Source organism: Triticum dicoccoides, chromosome 6A (assembly GCF_002162155.2).
Source record: "Triticum dicoccoides isolate Atlit2015 ecotype Zavitan chromosome 6A, WEW_v2.0, whole genome shotgun sequence".
Taxonomy (NCBI): Eukaryota; Viridiplantae; Streptophyta; class Magnoliopsida; order Poales; family Poaceae; genus Triticum; species Triticum dicoccoides.
In genome coordinates this window covers 105,298,814-105,321,934 of record NC_041390.1, presented here as the reverse complement: position 1 = coordinate 105,321,934, position 23,121 = coordinate 105,298,814, and the positions used below count along the sequence as shown (strand labels likewise).

Sequence of the window (23,121 nt, the reverse complement as noted above, 5' to 3'; positions counted from 1 at the left end):
ATGTAGACATGACCGAGACATGTCTCCGGTCAATAACCAATAGCGGAACCTGGATGCTCATATTGGCTCCCACATATTCTACGAAGATCTTTATCGGTCAGACCGCATAACAACATACGTTGTTCCCTTTGTCATCGGTATGTTACCTGCCCGAGATTCGATCGTCAGTATCTTAATACCTAGTTCAATCTCGTTACCGGCAAGTCTCTTTACTCGTTTCGTAATACATCATCTCGCAACTAACTCATTAGTTGCAATGCTTGCAAGGCTTATGTGATATGCATTACCGAGAGGGCCCAGAGATACCTCTCCGACAATCGGAGTGACAAATCCTAATCACGAAATATGCCAACCCAACATGTACCTTTGGAGACACCTGTAGAGCTCCTTTATAATCACCCAGTTACGTTGTGACGTTTGGTAGCACACAAAGTGTTCCTCCGGCAAATGGGAGTTGCATAATCTCATAGTCATAGGAACATGTATAAGTCATGAAGAAAGCAATAGCTACATACTAAACGATCGGGTGCTAAGCTAATGGAATGGGTCATGTCAATCACATCATTCTCCTAATGATGTGATCCCATTAATCTAATGACAACACATGTCTATGGTTAGGAAACATAACCATCTTCGATTAACGAGCTAGTCAAGTAGAGGCATACTAGTGACGTTTGGTTTGTCTATATATTCACACAAGTATTATGTTTCTGGATAATACAATTCTAGCATGAATAATAAACATTTATCATGATATAAGGAAATAAAATAATAACATTTATTATTGCCTCTAGGGCATATTTCCTTCATCCAAATAGTCTCTCAGCCTCTTATATTGCTTCCTGTGATCACGAAGCACAATCTCCTTTGCTTTCTTCTTAGACCTCCATGCCATCATTCTAGGAATCTCAAGCCCAAATTGCCTCTTTGCCTTGTCAACAATAGCAGGTATAGTAGTGTTGGGATCTGATTTGATAGTTTCAAGGATTTTGTTGCCAAGCCACCTTGAACTAATCCTAGTTTTCTCAGACTGGGTGGGACATGTGTGCTCCAACCTCATCTTCTTAATGCAGAAAGTGGGGTCATTTCTTATCTGTGCTGCTACCATGTAGAACTGACATCCATCTCCATCACAGCAAACTATTGTCCTATCACCGCAGTTTCTATGATATTTGTATCTTCTAAGTTGTTTCACATGCAAATTGACAAGGGCCTCTCTGAATTGGTAAACATCTTTGAAACAGAGCTTTAGCTGAAATTGTTGTTCTAGATGCATCCTGTCCTCATCATACCAGACCCTAGGTGGTCTTTTCTTAGCTCTACTCCTTCTGCCAGAGCTGATAACAAAGGACATTGATTCATTTCCATCATCATCTGCTTCAAAGCCTGTATCTTCCTCTTCTGAAGATGGAAACCAATCAGGATTAATGGTTGGCCCAGCACTTGAGTGGGACCTACTTGTAGGACCTGGCCTCTTTCCCTTCTTCTTAACAGGCTCAGGAACTTGGATCTCTTGGGCCTCCTCCTCATCTTCTTCCTGGTCCATGTCATATATATCTTCAGGATCTGTGTCCCCCTCACAGTGTGTACTAGCCATGTATTCAGCTCTCTTCCTCTTTATGTCAGCAATAGTTTCATCTAGCTCGTGTTCCTCTTTCCTCCTCTTTGCACTCTGTTCTTCCACATACTGCACTGAATCTGAGTCATCTTATTCTTCTCCTATAGCTAAGAGATCCACATCAACTACAAATTATTCATCACTGCTTGAACCTTCATCATCATTTGTGTCCATGCCTACAGGAATTTCTTACTCACTAACTGCATTGTCCTCCTCATCTGAATCAAACTGAAAATCAGCATAATTGACACTTACTTCAGTGTTAAGCTGTGTCCCAAGATGTAACTGACAGTTAGGAGGAACTGATTTGAGTGGCAAAAAATTTACACTTTCCTGTGTCCCAAGATGTAACTGACAATTAGGAGGAACTGATTTGTGCACAACACCTGATTCAGCAATAGCAAAGACAACAGGTGGCTCTGCATCTATTTGCTGTGCATCTTGATCTTCTCCAATTGGTGGTTCAATAACTACCTTTCCCTTTATAACTGTCAGTGACAATGTCTGGGTGCTCTCAAATTCTCTCAGCATGCGAACTACTTCAATGTTTCCTTTAATGACACAAACACCTTGCAACCCTATATCTTCCTCTTTCAAGTAGCAAAGACTGTCATCCTCACAGTATCCATTGGTGACCATTACATTGACCGAACTACCATAAGTGATTTCTCTTTCAGACATCTTAACAAGAGCATACTTCTTCCCAGGAAACTGGAAATAGATTGACCATAAATCTTCAGGCCTAAAATGGACATACAAATGAATATTAATAAGTCAATTGTATCAACATAACTGACCATTATATCTGACCATTAGAATGCACTATTCAAAAAATTTAGAACCATCAAATTAGTACTAACATTACTAGCATAGACAAATGAATATCTTCAGGCCTAATATAGATCACCATTACAATGCAGTGTAAGCAAAATTACCAAGTCAATTATAGTAACATGACTATAACATAAATGAACACTACAGTGTGATTTTCTCCAAAAATTCAGAACCCTACAGTACTACTAACATAACTGAACCCTGACTGAAGATGTGATATTCGATAAATATTCAGGACTACAATCACTTCTAAATGACTAACAAATCAATATTGAGAACTAGAATCTTTGTTCAATGTATAAAACAGATCTAGTAGTAAGGACAGATTGAAAGAACATATTTTGAAAGATTCAGATTACCTAGCTGAAGATGGGGCGAACGGGAGCACATCCTCGGGACCAATCTACGAAGCTGCTTCCTCGGTACCAGGCTCCGGCGACAGGCCCACCGCCGCGGCCGACTCTGGATCTAGGTCGCAGCCGCCATCGGTGTGGGGGCCGATGACTCCGCATTGCGAGCGCAGCCGCTTCTGCCCTGAAGTAGTACCACCGCCCTCGCCGCTGAGTGCGTCGTCGCCGCTTCCGTCGACTCCGTGTGCGCCGTCGACGCCGGAGCTGGTCGCCATCGGAGCGGAGCGGGGAAGGACTGAATCGAGGGGTGGACTGAATCGACGGGGGGAACGGCTTGACCTAGTAGACGGGCACGCCAAAACGGCCGTCTCTCGCCATCTAACGGCGTCCGTCAACACGCGCCACGTCAGCCCTACAGGCGGGACCCACCTGTCGGATTCGCTGTTTTTTGGGCTAAAACAAAGAATCAGTGCTCCGCGTTACAGATTAGTCCCATTGTTGGTGGTTTTTTGTGAACTGTCTCAAATGTGGTACCGATCTATTACCCTAGCCCATAACATGGTGGTTTTGAGTAAATAACTCCATTCTCGATGATGTACCAAACTTGATTACTTCATCTTGAATCTGTGTTGCCAATTCCCTGGTTGGAGACAGAACCAACACAGTTGGGCTTGTTGTGCTCCACGGAGGAGGCGAGCGCAGCGTCGAGCTTCTCCATGATGTCGATGTCCCCCATCTCCACCCGCACTCACCCCTCTTCCTCCTGTCCCTGGCACACGAACGCTGCCTCCTGGGTGTGCGCGCGATGTTCAGAGTTAAGGAATCTGTCCGCCGTTGTCATCTCCTGCCTCTCATAGTCTCTCTCCCTCTCGATGGTGACGGCGGCTGCGGTAGCGAGGATCCTATACGGCGCGTACCGCGCCCGCGAGCGCTGTGGCGCGTACCGCCCCTCACCCACTGCTGTTTCTATGGGCCGACCCATTTTGGGATTTAACCCCAACCGGTTTTGGGAAGGTTCTAGAACCTTCCCTGAACCGGGTTTTTATGTTTTTCTTTAGGTTTTTTTCCTTTTTCCTTTTTCTTTTCCTTTTTCTGTTTTCTTTTCATTTTTTCTTTACTTTTATGTTTTCATTTTTATTCTTGTTTTTCCGAAAATCTATTAATTCACGATTTGTTTCTAAAATAGTTTTTTTAATGATGAACATTTTTCCAAAGTCGTGGTTTTATATTTACTAAATCGTTACTCTTAAATCATGAACATTTTTTTGAAACTGTGAACATTTTTTAAAAACTCACGAACATTTTTTTAAACCATGAACAGTTTTTTTAGAAATTTGTGAACATTCTCTTAAGTCATGAACATGTTTTTCAAATAATGAACATTTTTTTTGAAATAATGAACATTTTAAAATTAAAGACTACTTTTTCAAAATCATGAACATTGTTTTTCAAATTCGTGAATGTTTTTAGAATTAGTGAACAATTTTTTGAATCGTGAGCATTTTTCCAAATTCGTGAACATTTTTTTTAATCGTGAACATTTTTTCCAAATTCATGAACATTTTTCGAATTAGCGAACATTTGATTGAATTTTTTAAATATTTTGAACATTTTTTACAAATTCATGAACAGTTTTTGAATTCCAGAGCATTTTTCTGTAGTCATGATGTACTTATTTTGTGAACATTTTTCAATTTCACAAACTTTTTTTTTTGAAATCATGAACATTTTTTAAATTTGTGAACATTTTTTGCCAAATTCATGAACAATTTTTGAATTACCGAGCATCTTTTTGGAAATCATGATTGTTTTATTCAAAATTAGCACATAAACTTTTCCATCTCAACATAAAGAACTTTCATATTATGTTTCAACAGGCACGGCGTGCCGCCGCGCGGGTATGCTAGTTTCTGTAACAGCTCACCATCCTTTGTGGTGCTTGAACTATGTTACAACAGATTCACTGGCAGCATCCCCATTGAATTTGGTAGTTGTTCGAAGCTCAAAATACTCAGTGCTGGCCACAACCGCCTCAGTGGGACATTCCCAGATGAACTCTTCAATGCTACTTCGTTAGAATATCTATCTTTCCCTAAGAATATCTTACATGGAGTACTTTATGGTTCACGCATAATGAAGCTCAGAAACCTCATAACCCTTGATTTGGGAGGGAACAGTTTCAGTGGCACAATTCCTGATTCTATTGGTCAGCTCAAGAGACTGGAGAAGCTCCATTTGAACAACAACATAATGTCTGGGGAGCTTCCATCAGGTCTGGGCAGATGCACAAAACTCATAACCCTTGATTTCGGAGGGAACAGTTTCAGTGGCACAATACCTGATTCTATTGGTCAGCTCAAGAGACTAGAGAAGCTCCATCTGAACAACAACATAATGTCTGGGGAGCTGCCATCAGGTCTGGGGAGCTGCACAAAACTCACAACAATTGACCTCAAGAACAACTACTTCAACGGAGAACTTATGAAGGTCAACTTCTCCACCCTGTCAAATCTAAGAATTTTAGATCTTCACATCAACAACTTCACTGGCACAATTCCAGAGAGCATCTATTCATGCAGCAATTTGATCATGCTGCAGCTATCAGTCAACCATTTCCATGGAGAGCTCTCGTCAAGAATAGGAAATCTGAAGTATCTCTCCTTTTTCTCGATTGCCGACAACAATATTACAAACATCACAAACACACTTCACATTCTTAAGCAGTGCAGGAACCTTAACACCCTGCTAATTGGGCACAACTTCAGGGGTGAGCTCATGCCATAGGATGAAAAAATTAATGGTTTTGAGAATCTTCAGGTTTTGGGCATCGGAGGTTGCCAGTTGTTTGGAGAAATACCTCTTTGGTTATCGAAGCTAGAAAATTTAGTGATGTTAATCTTATCTGACAATAACCTCACTGGATCAATACCAGCCTGGATCAATGCCCTTAGCAATCTCTTCTATCTAGACATATCTTCCAACAGCATCACAGGAAAAATTCCAACAGCATTAATGGACATGCCAATGCTAAAGTCAGAGAAGACTGAAGCCCATCTGGACATGAAGGTCTCCGAACTACCAGCTGATGCAACTCTGTCACTTCAATACCACATACCAATTGATTTATATAAAGCTCTAGATCTAAGCAATAATATGTTAACTGGTGAGATCCCCATGGAGATTGGTTAGTTGAAAGCCGTCGTTTCACTCAATATGAGCTTCAACGATCTAACATGGCAGATCCCAGAATCAATATGTGGTCTAACAGACCTCGAGGTGCTAGACTTGTCAAGCAACCATCTCACAGGTGCAATCCCAGCTGCATTGAACGGACTACACTCCCTTTCAGCTTTCAAAGTCTCTAGCAACAATCTGGAAGGTCCTATTCCATCTGGAGGCCAGTTCGACACATTTCCAAATTCTATCTTCAATGGGAACACAAAGCTCTGTGGTACTATCCTCCATCGCAACTATAGTTCAGCAAAAGTACCTCAAGCTACCATTCTTACAAAAGAAGAAGTTTTTGCGATTGCCTTCAGTGTGTTCTTTTGTGTAGGTGTGTTGTATGATCAGATATTTTTATCAAGGTTTTTTCTTAGAACTAGGCGATAGCCCAGTAGTGGAAGCGCAGTGGCCAAACCAGGGTATCTCTTTTTAATAATGTGTCTGGGGTGCTAGTACGTTGGTCTCACTATTTCATCTTATCAAGGTTTGTAGGCTAGGCTTGCTATCCATGTACCAGAGCCATGAGTTGGTTGCAAGATCTTATGGGTTTCACCTCTAGCCTACCTCAACTTGTTTGGGACTAAAGGCTTTGTTGTTGTTTGTTTTTTAAGGTTTGTAGGCTAGCCCTACTCGACTTTGCCAATTTATTATGGCAATTTTGTTTAGAGTTGAATTTAATTCAGGTTTAGTGACATGTCAAGTAAACAAGATTCGTCAAGGTGGTGGTGTATTCCATGCAGAGAGACTACAAAGGAGTAGAAAGTGCACTACACATACAGTAAAGATCGTCGAAACAAAACTATTCAACTAAACCTTCAATCCACGAATCACAACCGGATACCGTTCGACAGACCATGTCCATTATCCACATAAGCATCACACAAATCGCCAATCAGCCTGTCACTACTATTCCTCGGTCCTCACGCGATACCGAGTCCCACCCAGATCGGTTCCATGGCAACCACAAATCCCAGTCCAAGGTAAGTAGTCAGTAATAACGAACCAGCGGAGATGCCAAGACAGCTAATCGAAAACAACAACAACGGAATCCTTGACCCAAACTCCTTCGTAACAACCACGGCCGCAAGAGGCAAATACATATAATGGGAGCAAGAGCTGCTTTTTTGTTCGTCTCGTGCTATTTCTCCATAAGACCATTGATGCCTTACATAGCCAGTGCATAACTTGAGGATCTGGCTTCTATGCTAGTTCCATCAGAAACCATGCAGCCCCTTCAATTTTCAAACAAGACACACAACAACAAATTGTACATACCTTCCCTTGGCCTCACTCTTGTGCTGCTGATCTCCTTGGCCTCTCCCGCAAGTTCCTGCACGGAGCAGGAGAAGACCTCCCTTCTCCAGTTCCTCACCGAGCTCTCATGGGACAGTGGTCTTGCCGCTTCATGGCAGAACAACACGGATTGCTGCAAGTGGGAAGGGATCACCTGTAGGCAAGATAGGATGGTTGCCAAAGTCATGATGGCTTCAAAAGGCCTAGAGGGGCACATCTCGGAGTGCCTTGGAAACCTCACCAGGCTGCAGTATCTTAACCTCTCTCACAACTCGCTGTCTGGTGGTCTGCCGCTGGAATTGGTGTCGTCCAACAGCATCACCGTCCTTGATGTCAGCTTTAACCAGCTCAATGGAACACTCCACGAGTTGCCATCTTCAACCCCTGCTCAACCCCTGCAGGTACTGAACATCTCAAGCAACCTATTTGCAGGACAGTTTCCATCCACCACATGGAAAGCAATGGAGAATCTGATAGCACTCAACACAAGTAATAACAGCTTTACAGGGCAGATACCAACTCATTTCTGTAGCAGTTCACGATCCCTCGTTGTGCTAAATCTATGCTTAAACAAATTCAGTGGCAACATCCTGCAGAAACTTGGTAATTGCTCCAAGCTGAGAGAGCTCAGGGCCGGCTACAACAATCTCAGTGGAACACTTCCAGATGAACTCTTCAATACTGCCACACTGGAGCACCTGTCTTTTCGTAACAATGATTTACATGGAGCTATTGATAGTACACGCACAACCAACCTCAGAAATCTTGTAACTCTTGATCTTGGAGGGAACAGATTTGGTGGAAAGATTCCAGATTCGATAGGCCAGCTCAAGAAGTTGGAGGAGTTCCATTTGGACAACAACAAATTCTCAGGGGAGTTGCCATCAGCTCTAAGCAACTGCACGAATCTCGTAGCAATTGATCTCAAGAAAAACAATTTCAGTGGACAGCTCGCCAAGGTCAATTTCTCCAACCTGCCAAATCTAAAGACATTAGATGTTTACTTCAACAGCTTCACCGGCACAGTTCTAGAAAGCATATACTCTTGCAGCAATCTAACTGCACTGCGGGTATCTACCAACAAATTAACAGGGCAGCTTTCACCAAGATTAATTGATCTGAAGTACCTCACCTTCCTATCACTTACCACAAACTCCTTCATAAATATTGCAAATGCACTTCACATCCTTAAGAGCTGCAGGAACCTTACCACTCTACTTATCGGCAGTAACTTCAAGGGAGAGCTCATGCCAGATGACAACACAATTGATGGTTTCGAGAATCTTCACGTTTTGGACATCGAAAGTTGTAAATCATTTGGAGGAATACCTCTTTGGATATCAAAGCTTCGAAAACTAGAGGTGCTAATCTTATCTGAAAATCAACTCAGCGGATCAGTACCAGCCTGGATCCAAACACTAAGTGACCTGTTCTATCTAGACATATCAAACAATAACCTCACAGGGGAAATTCCAACAACACTGATGGATATGCCAATGCTGAAGTCAGAGAAGAATGAAGCCCATTTGGACCCAAGGGTCTTCGAGCTACCTATTTATGCAGCTCCATCACTTCAATACTGGGTTCCCATGGCTTTGCGTAAAGTTCTTGATCTAAGCAACAATAAACTCACCGGTGAGATCCCCATGGAGATCGGTCAGTTGAAATCCCTCCTTTCACTCGACTTAAGCTTCAACCACTTGACAGGACACATCCCACAATCGAGTTGCAACCTCACAAACTTGCAGATGCTAGACTTGTCCAATAACAACCTCACAGTTGCTATCCCAGTTGCACCGAACGCCCTGCACTTCCTTTCAGCATTCAACATTTCAAACAATAACCTGGAAGGGCCTATTCCATCTGGAGGCCAATTTGATACGTTTCAGAATTCTAGTTTCGATGGGAACCCAAAGCTGTGTGGCTCTGTCCTCACTCACAAATGCGATTCAGCAGAAGCACATCAAGCCATCATTCTGTCAAGAAAACCAACTGACTGCAAGGTGGCCTTTGTGATTGCCTTCAATGCTTTCTTTGGTGTAGGCGTGTTGTATGATCAGTTAGTCTTATCAAGGTATTTTAGCTAGTCCTATTTGGGTTCACATAGTAGCTTATGGAAATTTGGCTCATATTAGGCTGCTACTCAGGTTTAGCAACGCTCAACTAATATGCTTCTCCTCTAGGTGCGAGTCACAATTAGGTAGAAATTAAATATTATAGGGTGAAGAGTGATTTCATTACGTGGAGATGTCAAAGTATGTAACTATGTAAGACATTCTGTCAAAAACTGTGTCATCTCAGCATTCCATATAACACAGTTCAGCACATTGCAGTATGTACCCGTGATGTTCTAATAGCTTTAATTTCAACAATAAACACTTTGTAGTTGAGGCATGGGGCATTTTGGGGTGGGTGAGTAACTAAAAGATGAGTGTAAGATGCAAGCACTACAAGCCACAATTACTCCCAGCATGCAGAGGAGCACGTAGAAATCCATCATAAAATCTTATTAGGGTTAAAACTTAAAAGGAGACTAGCAGCTAGAACAACAAGGACAACTGAATATCAATCACGCGCCCCAGTTTTCTTTTCTAGATTTGTTTTGCAAGGGGTAATGTTTTCCCTGGCCTTAGACTCCCAGCTTTTGAGATGGCGATCATTCTGGTTCACACAAGCATTGAGGTTAGTCTAGCTTGTGCTTGTTTGGCTTTCTATTGGTTTTTTAAATGAAGCTCAGAGAGAAACACAGAGATGTGAAAGGTGGAGCTAAAGGCGAAGACTTCGTAGGACCTTGATGTAGCCACAAATTAGATCATCAGTAGGTCAAGATAGTTGAGTCTACAATTAGGAACTCTGAGTAGCTGTAAACTTGCATTAAAAAAAGAGTAAACACAAGTGACACAATAAAATGTACTTAATACATGAACTCGTGTTGTATACAAGAGAAGTTAATAGAAAGTGGTCAATTACATCATATAATTTGGTTCTATACTCTTTTGTGTATATATCCTGAATGCTATGCCTTTGTGATCAACTCTTTGTCCTTCGAATAAAATGGCACAACTACTGCCCCTTGTGGAAAAAGAAAGGACTATGTAATACTCATAAACGTAAAAGGAAAACATCATGTGATGCATCTCAACCTGCGCAAAACAATGTAAAAACCATACATGCTATCTACATACTCTCATTGTCTACCAAAGCATAAGTAGCTGAAGGACCCTGTACAAAAGAATTGACAATTAGCAAAAAAGAAGCATGCCATCAGCTGTCTAGACAACAATAAAACAATAAGTGTGAAAAGCCCCATCAGAATTAGCATTTGCCATCCAGTTTATGAGCTAAAGTTGAGCATTCAACAGTCGATAAAACATATTAAGCATCAACTATTAAACAAAATCTTTTTTCCTAATAAGACAACATAGATATGAAATGGGCAAACTCTATTTTGCCATCCAGTTTATGAGCTAAAGTGGAAAGCTATGGTCACAAATGCATAAATAAGCAATATAGAAAATTAGTTAAACAGATTCTGTTTTTCCCTTGAAATACCTGAAGGAGCCCGCTAATTCCACGTGTGCTTTGAAAAAAGTACAATGTATTACTTGTTTTAGTCGTGGGCAAACACATTCTGCCTTATAATCTTTGATAATAAGATATACATAGTTTTGAAAAGGATGTGCATTTTTAGAAGCATGTGTATTTTGAAGTAATTTTCTGTGTGAGCAAGGATGCATGGTAAAAATTTATGGCCTTGCATATAAAAAAGAAACAGAGAAGGAAAAGCAATCAAAAAAAGAAGAAAAATACAATGGAGCCGAATAGAGCTCTTGGAAGCATCTCACAGGGAAGTAATATGCCTGGGAAAGTAGTAGAAGACCAGCGTGCAGGGTAGCCTGCTCATAGGCGTGCATAAAACCACATTGCACCGTGTTCCATGAGAAAGCCCTCAGTGGCACCCCCTCTGGGGCGGTGTGAAGACACTGTCAAAGCCCGCTATCTTGCTCCCTCCATATGCTCTAGATGACCAGAGAGATAAAAGCATTTTGTTTTACTCACCCTGCATTCTTGACCAAGCATCCCGCCACCAGGCCTGGAGAGCAAGATTAGTAGGGAGTGACCTCGTTTCAGAATCATTATAAAAATAAATATAAAATACCTAAAGGCCGTCAATAGAAATGAACAAAAATTCTTGAGTATTCACCGAGGCATCTATATGTAAATCTGAAGAGACAAAAATCAAAGACATCACAACATAAAACAGGATAGAGAAATTCATCCAGATCACATGGACATGCTGGCTGCGTGTATGAGTCAAATGTATACAGAAATGAGACCGAGAGGCCAACTTGTTGCTATTTCAATGCACACAAAGCCGTATCTTGTATGAATCTACAAAATAGACACAGTTTATGAATAAGACGGAGCACAATTCTAAAATATTATTCGATGGAAGCTTTGATTGCAAAACGAACAAAATGATTATATCCTACTGTTGTTCGAGGTTTCATAATTCAAGAAGAAAAACATTGTCTTTAACCAACAATACAACAATGTAACCATGGACACACACAACAGCTGGCCTGGTTGCACTCGTCCAACTTGACAGCATGCCTCGAGTGCTCGCTTAGGGTGCCCCTACTGGTCTGGTTCCGGACATGGCTCAGGATGACGATGCCCAGCCGGTAGCACGACTGTCAAGGCTCATCAGAGCCGGGTCTTGAACACGAAGGGCCGGTTGACCCAGCCCTGCCAGGTCTTGAATGCCTACAATAGCAAAGGTGAATAATCCTCTCAGTTACTAAAAAATATGTTTGAGGATTTGGGCAATAGTGTCATTCCTGCAGCAGAAAAGAAATCTCTAGCATATTTGCCACTACTTTTTCCTGAAGATGCCACTACCTATTGTGAAGTTTAATATCAATGGACCAATACTCATTTCAAACTGCGAAAATAGAATGCCGACAGAGACCAATGATATTCAACTACTAACAATCTCATGAGTTAAAAAGAGGAAGGCAAGAATATAGAAACATCTGCACGATTTGAGTACAGTTCAAATAAAATCTACATAGGTATACATAGGTAGCCATATGGAGCTGTAAACCAAGACAGAGGCCACCCAAGGTAGAACATCAAACAGTGACAAAGGAACATCAAAGCATTATATAGAACACTTTGCAATACACAGAGCAGAGAGCCTAATGCTTGAACTCTGATGGAGTTATCAATATAAGCTTTAAATACTATTGTGAAGGAGCTTTACCTAGGCTGTAGCACCGGAATACATGAATCTAAAAAAACTAACCATTAGAATTAAGTCCCAAGAGCCTAGTATTTAGAAACCTATAACTCTGGGTGAACATAAGATAATTCATACAGTTAATCCGCTAATAACTAAGCAACACAACTAAGCAACACGTAGTAGTTATCTTCCTGCTAGTAAAGAGAGCCAACCAAACAACCAATATGCCTAGGCTTCAGAAAAAAAAATTGCCTGAGGGAATAACCTTGGCAGATAATTTATAAATACACCTCGAAAATCATCACCAAGTTTAACAGGTACGTGTTAATTTAAATCAAGAGAACACAAAAGGATCATGTAACATGGTTCTTACCTTCTACCATTTTGGAAATTATTGTACGTTGAAATCTACAGCTTCTGCTAGACAATGAACATATGTTAAGACGAAAAGTATAGTTTAGAAAGGTGTGCATAACAAAATATGGAGCGCGCGTCCCCTCCTCCCATTCTCTTCTACCCTGCAACGACAGAGAGTAAAATTCCTCAGTTCTTCGGCTATCTATGAATCCAGCTTTTGGTCCTAGGATGCACAACCAATAAAAAGCATTACAATTTTATAAGGCATGAACAACTGTACCTTGAAGCACGGTCAACATGCAGGACATAGCTCGTAATTCTATTTAGGAATCATCATCTTCATAAAGTAACAAGTAAACTTGGTCATCCATGCACCGACTGTAGCTTGCTTGCTAATTTTCACCTATGTCACAAATAGGACAATCATGTTCAAACTGAAGGTGAAAGCAATACACATTCAGTTTCTTATTTAATTTAGTATACTGATAAAATCTCTATGAAGAAGCAGACCAACTGCTGGAAATAAACTGGCATGGAACGAAATCAGTGCCACAAAACCATATAGACATGCATGCTTCGGCCTTGCAAATGATGATTGGGATATGAAAAAAAGATAGAAAAATGCATTGAAAGCTTGGACCTGAAATGTAGAAGATTACCCCCTTGATCTACCGATGAGAAATAAACGTAAGCGTCAACCAAATGCAATCACAGTCAAGTATGATTTCTTTAATCTATTTAGGGTGTTTTTCACGTACTGTGCAAGTAAGTAGCAAGGGGCTGTTCTTCAGTAACAACATCTTATTAGCTTCAGATGACGCCCATTGACACTATACTGCTAATTTAAGTTAAGTTGTGATCCTAATATTCAGCTAAAAAGACACATGGAAAGCTCAAACTGAATTGGGATTATCGATCTGCATATTATAACCTACCAAGGTTACCATGACAATGTAGATAGTCTGGAGGCTAACTTAAGAATGTAAACAAAATATATATATATATATAGACACTTCACGACATCAAACAATTATGGGTTGCGGTTTTAAACAGAAATACATGATGGATCATTGCATACAGCTATGATTATAAAGGTACTACTCTTACCGTCTATAATTATAATTCAATTCTTTGTCGATAAGAAAGCAACCATCATTGTGGATACCTTTATATGCTTCTAGTGATCCTATGAGCATATGCTAATACTCCTTAACATAAATCTCACTTGTGATCGCCATCGTCACTGTCTTGCTGGAATCACATCCTCTATCTACAAACTGAAATAATAGCAACATCAAATCCCTCTTGAAGGTCTCACCCTGGACCTCCCCCCTGTTGATCTGCACAGGCATGGCATTAACCAAGCAAACTCAACAATCCACACCATGCATATAATATCTCAAGTAAACTTTTTCAGGAAATTCACAGTACACTTCAACCCACTTGATTTATACACATGAACTTAACGGGATATGAGTATTTACACACAACAATTCATGGTTAATGTGGAAATGAAGCGACAAATTGAGAAAATCAAAATCTTACCTTAATGAATAAGCGGGGCAAGGAGGAGACTTCAAGGGCAACCACTTGTGTACTCTGAACAACAGAATGACCATATTCATTAAATATCACATTCAGCATACCCTCAAATCGACTGATGTAGATTATTAGGCTAATCTGCAAAAAGAAAAGCTAACAGGGGCTCTTCTCCTTGTGCAGACGTGTACTAAATTGGAAGGTTGACTTGCCTAAAGTACTGCCCAGCGACAGCAGGCATAGCACTGACCCAAACATGCAGTTACAGCTAATCAAAAGAGGAGAGGAGCAGGAAGGAAGAAGGAACCTGCATACGTGTGGGCAGTACAGAGCCATCTCTGGCCTAGCGCGGTGTGAACAATGACCAGTTGTTCCTTCCGGTGACCCTCTCCCGCTGGCTGGCGCACATCCCTCTCCTCTTTCCTCTCTATTTCTACCTCCTCTCCTTCCTTCTCTCTCTCCGTCTCATCTTCCCTCTCTCCTGTAGATCAAATCGAGCGCCGTCGCCGTCGCCCTTTGACTGCAGGTCGCTGCCGCCGTCGGAGAAGCTCACCTCCGTGCCCGCACGAGATGAGGAGGGGTGGGCAGCGGTGGCGTAGGGGAGGAGAAGCCAGCGCTGTCGGATGCCCTGCTCGGGAGCCGCCTTGTCTCTTCGGACGGGGCGTGCTCCACGGCCACCCCATCGTGTCGAGCTCTCCTAGGAGGCGACTAAGGTGGGAGGAGGAGGAGGAGGAGGAGGCGGCGGCGACTGAGGTGGGAGGAGGAGGGGGGCGGCGGCTAGGGTTTTGAGGAAGGACGGGAGGAGGAGGATTGGAGGAGGAGGGGTCGGGCGTGACTCGTGAGAGGAGGAGAAGGGGGCGTGGGAGGACGTGGGGTCATTTCTTTTTCTTTCGTTGCCGCTTTTTCGTTCGCTGCAGCGTTAGTCGCAGGACTATTCACAGTCGACGTGGATGCCACGGTTGTGACTACCAACCCGCTCATCCTTTATAAGTTCAATTCAATTCTTACTAGTGAGGAGTCCAAAGATGCGGGACCACGGAGCCGAGAGCAGGATGGAAAGAACCTTCTCCGTTGGTGATCGAGTTTTCTTAAAATTGCAACCGTATATGCAAGCCACTGCGGCCAGAAGATCCAATCAAGGGTATAAATATTTTGGCCCTTGTACAATTTTGCAGCGGGTGGGAGCAGTTATCATTGGACCTTCCATCTACAAGCAAGATTCACCGGGTTGTGCATGAGAAAGCTCTGCTGGCCTCTGGCATGCTCTGTTCGTGCCCGGATTTGACGGGGTTGGCCTAACTCTCGCTATGGGGGTGGCAGCGGCGCTTCCTGGTGGTATTGGCAAGTTCCCGAGCGAAAGCTTCGCACTTGGCACCAGCGACGGTGGCGCTTGTGGGTGTCGTTTCCTTCTTGAAGGCGTAGTCATGGGTCTCGCTCATGTGCTAGGGCTCCGGGTGAAAACCCTTGTCTGCTCTCAGACACGGCAGCGGCGACACTTTGTGTCATCACCCTCCTGGGGGTGTTGCCGTGGAGTTTTGGTGTCATCGGCTGGTCCTAGGCGAGGTATTAGGCTAGCTCTAAACTTCTTGTTGTATCTTTTGATCCACTTTGTAAGAGAGTCTTCTCTCCACATTGTATCGTTTGGTCGTGTACTGTTCGGTGTTGTTGTTATATATATAAAACGGGGCAAAAGCTTGTTTCGAGAGAAAGCTCTGCCGGCTCAGACAGTGCCACGACATGACCTACCTGAAGTTTGCACTTAACTCACCTCAGGTATCGAACCATTGTGCATCTGATCAGATTCTAAAAGGGTTGTTGCAGGCAATAATTCTGTGGAGTTGGTGGGCATCCAGTGGACAACACTTCCCTCCTCCTGGAACACATGGGAGAACAAAGCTGATCTTCAACAACAGTTTCTGGCTGCACCTGCTTGGGGTCAGGCAGAGGGCAATGTTATAGCCAGGGCTCGGCCCATATCCGTGACCCAAGTCCAGGATCAAGCCCAAAGCCTAGTGAGAGCGCCATCTAGCTGTGTCCAGCTGCTGGGGCACTGCCCGTATAAAGGGTGCCGTGTGTGTTAGGAAGAGGCATTGATGATCATTTACATGTAAACCTCACATACTCTCTCTGTTCCTCTACCATCTCTCTCAAACTGAGAAATCATATCTCTGAGATTGTATCAACTCCAGAATTCCTATTTGGTGAGCTGTCCAGAATGGTGTACCGGGGAAGCCAGGACCTTGGAAAAGGAAAATAAACACACACGTATAAATCAGGCAATCAAAGCTCACAAGAACAGGTAGCAAAGGGCATATGGCACCAGATCACACATCCTGCACAAACTTGTCCGTCACGCCCAGGTGATGACCTGTTTGTCGCGCCGTGATCAAGGCGCTCGAGCATGAGCTGGGTAGGCCCATGCCACACACTTTCCTCAACCACTTCTCATCACAGCTCGCCGTCAGTGTCGCCATGGACCGGCTGGTGGCTCTAAGGGAGTCCTGGACTAAGGGGTCCTCGCGCGTCCGGCCTACTGGACGTGGGCCGGACTAATGGGCTGTGAAGAAATAAGACTGAAGACTCTCTCCTGCGTCCGGATGGGACTCTCCTTGGCTACCCAATATGAAGATTCCTTTCTCTGTAACCGACCTTGTACAACCCTAGTCCCCTCCGGTGTCTATATAAACCGGAGGGCCTAGTCCGGATTAGGGAGACAATCATAATCATAGTCATACATGCTAGACTTTGAGGGTTTGGCCATTACGATCTCGTGGTAGATCAACTCTTGTAATACTCATATTCATCAAGATCAATCAAGCAGGAAGTAGGGTATTACCCCCATAGAGAGGGTCCGAACCTTGATAAACATTGTGTCCCCTGTCTCATGTTACCATCGACCTTAGACGCACAGTTCGGGACCCCTACCCGAGATCCACCGGTTTTGACACCGACATTGGTGGTTTCATTGAGAGTTCATCTGTGTCGTCCTCAAAAGGTTTGATGGCTCCTTCAATCATCTACAGCAATGATGTCCAAGGGAAAGTCTTCCTCCCCGAACAGATCTTCGTGTTCGGCGGCTTCGCACTGTGGGTCAACTCGCTTGGCCATCTGGAGCAGATCGATAGCTATGCCCCGGGTCATCAGGTCAGATTCGGGAGCTTGAACTACGTTGCGGATATCCATGGAGACTTGATCTTTGACGGATTCGAGACCACAGCAGTTGCTCCCCGTCACCTCGATGAACATGACTTAGATCTGTCATCGGGCCATACCCTGGAAATTGCACCTGTAACCGCTCTGGCCTTAGATCCGGAGCAGGTCGTGCCATCCGAGGACAGGAAGCTCAACCCTGCCACGGAAATCGCAGACTCCATGGTGTTGGAGCCGCACACAGACCTAACTTCTGGTAATGCCTGTGTCACCGAAACCCCGAACTCGTTTTCGGTTACAAGTTCCGAACTACGTGCGTCCGCGCATGTCGAGCATGATCGGTCATCAACCACCGAATTCAACACCGCGGACATCTTCCGGCACTCACCTTTGGGCGATGTGCTGAACTCAACTAAAAATCTATCCTTAGCGGGGGATTCACAGTCGAACTATATCCGGTTCGAACTAGAAGCTGACGACGGGAAATTTCGCTCCCCACCCGCCACCCACTTTATAGCCACTGTCGAAGACTTAACAAACATGCTCGATTACGGCTCCGAAGACATCGACGGTATGGACGACGATGCAGAGGAGGAGGATGGCCAAAACCCGCCGTTTACCGGACACTGGATGGCCACTTCTTCGTACGACGTATACATCATGGATACGCATAAAGAATCTAACGACGACGACAAAAAAGATCCAGTCGAGGATAAACCTCCTGGGACAACAGCCTAAGCACCGACATCAGCGGCGCCGCTCTAAGTCATGTCATGCACAAGATAGCAATACCGGCACGGGAGAAGATAATACTCCTGACGGTGCCGACGATAATGAAGACCCCGTTGAAGCAACTTCCGAACAAGAATAACAGGAAGATGGGCAAGTTAGCCCCGACGAACAGGCCATAAACGAAGACTCGGAGAACAGTAATTATCTTCCGCTCTCCAAGGATGAGGTGAGCCTCGGCAACGAGGATTTCATCGTGCCTGAAGAACCTCTCGAGCAGGAGCGCTTCAAGCGCCAGCTAATAGCCACTGCAAGAAGCCTGAAAAAGAAGCAGCAGCAACTTCAAGCTGATCAAGATCTACTAAATGATAGATGGACTGATATCCTGGGAGCCGAAGAATAAGGTCTTAAGCGCCCAGCCAAAAGTTACCCGAAGCGCAAATTGCTACCACAGTTCGACGATGAGGCGCTGGAGCCCATACCATCATCACGCAATGGGGTTGACCGACTACCACGTGGTCGGGATAAAGCAGCAACTAAAGCCGAACACCAGCCCGCCCCGCCTCATTATAAAGGCAAAGATAAAACAGCTCGTGGTCACACATATGACCTTCGGCAGGACCTGAACAACAAAGCAGGGCATACCGAATCAATCTATGGATCGCAAGGGTGTACCTCGACAAGTGCCGACGACTATCTATTCGGACGTGATAAGCCCAGTCATGCACGGGCCAAACACCGCAGACGGACTCCATCGGAGCTACGTCGCGATGCGACCCGATATAGAGGCGCCGCACACCCTCTTTGCTTCACTGACGAAGTAATGGATCATGAATTCCCAGAAGGGTTTAAACCCATAAATATCGAATCATACGATGGAACAACTGACCCCGCGGTGTGGATTGAGAATTTTATTCTCCACATTCATATGGCTCGTGGAGATGACCTCCACGCCATCAAATACCTCCCTTTAACTCAAAGGGCCAGCTCGGCACTGGCTAAACAGTCTGCCCAAAAATTCTATTGGCAGCTGGGAGGAATTGGAAGAGGCCTTCCTTGACAACTTCCAAGGTACATATGTCCGTCCACCAGATGCCGATGACATAAGTGTAAGGGCATATTTATCCCTAAGGTGTTTTGGTGATTGATGACAACGCGTTTGTGGACTAATCGTGTGCCTTGAGTATCCCAGACATTTCATCGCCAGGCACAAGACGGTTGGCTGCCCCTCGAAGACTGTTGAAGACGACGTCTTTTCTACGTTTCTTTTTGGTGGATTTGAGTCGTAGGAAAGCCGTACTATTAAGAGGGGGTCTGCATAGGAAAGGTTTGGGTGGAATCATCACGTACACGTCTCCTTCTTGTCCCCTCCTTTCCCTTGGAGCATCCTCTGCTTTCTCGCCGCCTTGTTTCTGGCTGCTGCGTTGGCTCGCGGTAGTACTGCTCCCAAGTGAGCGGTACTACCGTAGGCACCAGCGGTAGTACCGTGCTGCGGCGCGGTAGTACCGCAGGTGCCCACGGTAGTACCACTCCCCTGGAGCTGCACTACCATTGCCCACCAGGCTAGTACCGCTCCCTCGCGGTAGTAGGGGCGGATGTAATTTTTTACATCCGCGCCTACCACGGTAGTACCGCTTTCGCTCCACGGTAGTACCATGCTATGTTGTCAGGCAGTAGTACTGCCCCTCTGCAGTACTACTGTGTCGGGTTTTTGCTTCTTATGTTTCTTTGCGGAAGTAGGCACGGATGTTTCCTTCCCCCTGGCTAGGGGAGTCCTGGCTTGCGGTAGTACCGCATGGTGGCGCGGTAGTACCGCTCTCACGGAAGTACCGCCCTCAGCTCCTGTGTTTTAGATCTTCCCTTGCTGTTGCTCGGGTTGCAGCAGTACCGCGGGCCTGTACGGTAGTACCGCATGACCATGCGGTAGTACCGCTTGGCAGCAAGCGGTAGTACCGCGCGGCCCTGCGATAGTACCGCTGGCCTGGAGCGGTAGTACTGCTGGCCACGGGCTGGTAGGTGGATTACGGTTGGATCTTTGTCCCTCACTATATAAGGGGTCCCCTTCTTCCCGGTTGACTTATCTCTTCCAACCCTAAGCTCCATTGTTTCTCTAAGCTCCATTTTCGCCTAATCTCACTCCCTAGCCAATCAAACTTGTTGATTTGCTCGGGAGTGGTTGAGAAGGCCTCGATCCACACTTCCACCAAGAGAAATTTGATTCCCCCCACTAATCCCTTGCGGATCTTGTTACTCTTGGGTGTTTGAGCTTCCTAGACGATTGAGGTCACCACGGAGCCATATTCCACTGTGATGAAGCTTCGTGGTGTCGTTGGGAGCCTCCAATTGAGTTGTGGAGATTGCCCCAACCTTGTTTGTAAAGGTTCGGTCGCCGCCTCCAAGGGCACCAATAGTGGAATCACGGCATCTCGCATTGTGTGAGGGCGTGAGGAGAATACGGTGGCCCTAGTAGCTTCTTGGGGAGCATTGTGCCTCCACACCGCTCCAACGGAGACATACTTCCTCTCAAAGAGGAGGAACTTCGGCAACACATCCTCGTCTCCACTCTTGATTATCTCGTGCCTTTACTTGTGCAAGCTTATTTGTATCATATCACTTGCTCGCTTGTGTTCCTATACTTGTTGCAGCATATAGGTTTGCTCACCTAGTTGCATATCTAGACAACCTACTTTGATGCAAAGTTTAAATTGTTAAGGAAAAGCTAAAAATTGTTAGTTGCCTATTCACCCCCCTTTAGTCAACCATATTGATCCTTTCAATTGGTATCAGAACCTCGTCTCTTTATTAAGGACTTTACCGTCCGAAGAGTATGGTTGATACCGTAGACGGTGTGGAGGAACACTCCGGTGTGAATCCGATCTCGTCTACGGGCGATGGGGAAACCTCCGTCTCTCGTGAGGAGTTCAATGTGGCCTTGGAGACATTGAAGACCTCCATGACGACTGAGGTTGAAAGCATGTTTACTAAATTCCTTGAAGGGCTTAAAGTATCCACCGCACCGTTGAAAGTGGGTAATCCCACCGACAAGGTGACGAATGCTACCTCCAATAAGGGGGAAGCTAGTAGTGAAAAGGCTCCTTCTTCTAGTGGTAAGAATGGCACCGGTATCTTTGCTCATGTGGAACCACCACTTGTTTATGGTGGACCGGTTCCTTCCACTCATTTGAATCATGCCGGTCCTCCCCCTAAGATTGTGAAAAATAAGGACTTTGGTTCTTGGGTATACCGCCTTAAACGTCATTTAAATCATGTGAACACTAATCTTTGGAGAATCATTGAAGAAGGTTTCTATCCGCATGATCCAAGCAACTTCACTCCTCAAGAAGCCGCGGATAATCAATTCAATGAGAATGCTCTCTTCATCATTCAAGATGCAATCCCACCTGAAGACCTACCTCATATTTGGCCCTTCGCCTTGGCCAAAGACGCATGGCATTGTGTTGTCTCTCTCTCTACCGGGGAAGCGCAAGCATTCAACGCTCCAACTATGAAGTGGTGCAAGATGAGGTCGATGAGTTTGCAATGAAAGAAGATGAAGAACCTCGTGAGCTTTATCGGAGAGTAATCAAACTCGCGGTCTCACTACGAGATCACGGGAGCAAGGACACAGATGACAATTGGATCAAGCGCAAATTCCTCAAGGAAATGATGCCCTACCACAAGGCCATGTCCTCCGTCATTCGTCAAAGACCGGACTTCCACACTTTGACCTCAAGCGAAGTGTTGGATGAGTTTGTGGCCATGAACATTTTGGACAAGACCGCCGACAATGCGGTGCTTCATTCTCAAAGGGCAAAGAAGCCCAACCTTGCATTGAAGGCCAAGCTCACCGTTGAAGAAGAAGAAGAGGAGAGCAACCCCGAAGATACAAAGTATGCATATCATGAACACATGGCACTCGCTTCAAGGCAATTTTGGAGCAAGAAAAACTCGAGGCCAAACTTTAACAAAAACAACTCAAGTGGCACGAAGAGCAAGCAACGTGTAAGGACTTGCTACAATTGTGGCAATGTGAGTCATTTTGTTGCGGAGTGCCCGTATGAGAAGAGGGAAGATAATGGTGGGAAGCTCATCCGAAAGGACAAGGCCAAGTCGTTCCCCAACAAGAGCAACTTCACCAAGAAGACTCCTCCCAAGGCATTGGTGGTACAAGAAGAGTACAATGAGGATGATGACGATGATGAAGATGGTGAGTTGGCTGCCATGGCCTCAGTTGCCATTGTGACGACTCCACGGGTGTCTCTCTTCGACTCACCCAATGAGAGCATCACCGCCAAGTGCCTCATGGCTAAAGCCACCAACAAGGTAACCCCCAACATCAAAACTACCATCATTAATCATCCTTCTTCGACGGATAGCATTGATGAACATGATGGAACTAATGGGGAGGCGAATGAGTTTGAGGCCTTTATGGGCAAACTTAAGGGTAAATCCAAGAAGCACTTTGTTGCTCTCTTGGAAGACCTTGGTGAAGCCAATGACATGATCGAGGCTCACGAAGATACCATCACTAAGATGGAAGGGCATAGTCGTGACTATGCCGATGAGATTTCGGATCTTTCCAATGCTCTTGAGTAAGAGCGTGGTCTTCGTTTGGCTCTTGAGGAGTCACACAACGTTGATCATGCTAAGTTAAAGAAAGACTATGATCATGTTCTCATTGTTTCTCATGTGCTAAACTCCGAGAAAGCCGAAATTAAGGTTGATCTTGCTAGACTCAAAGAGGTGTTTGATCTACTCGACAAGGCTCACAAGGCCTTGAA

The 23,121-nt window shown here is 44.6% G+C and overlaps 1 protein-coding gene and 1 long non-coding RNA gene across 6 annotated transcripts; one reads left to right on the top strand and one right to left on the bottom strand.

The window, feature by feature from the left end:
- Window positions 1-7,236: 7,236 nt before the first annotated feature.
- Window positions 7,237-9,407, top strand: LOC119314586 (receptor-like protein 2). Its single transcript, XM_037589316.1, has one exon. The coding sequence runs from the start codon at window positions 7,251-7,253 to the stop codon at window positions 9,405-9,407; it is 2,157 nt and encodes a 718-aa protein (XP_037445213.1). The 5' UTR covers window positions 7,237-7,250.
- Window positions 9,408-10,216: 809 nt separating this feature from the next.
- LOC119315328 lies at window positions 10,217-15,298 on the bottom strand. Of its 5 annotated transcripts, none has more exons than XR_005152708.1 (6): window positions 14,769-15,298; window positions 14,468-14,521; window positions 13,203-14,262; window positions 12,939-13,083; window positions 11,166-12,087; window positions 10,217-10,542 (listed from the first exon to the last, which is right to left on the bottom strand). It is a non-coding gene; the product is annotated as an uncharacterized LOC119315328 (long non-coding RNA). The 5 variants fall into 5 exon arrangements; XR_005152707.1 differs by having other exon boundaries at window positions 10,217-11,413; window positions 11,480-12,087; XR_005152709.1 differs by having other exon boundaries at window positions 10,217-12,087; window positions 13,203-13,325; window positions 14,030-14,262.
- Window positions 15,299-23,121: the final 7,823 nt, after the last annotated feature.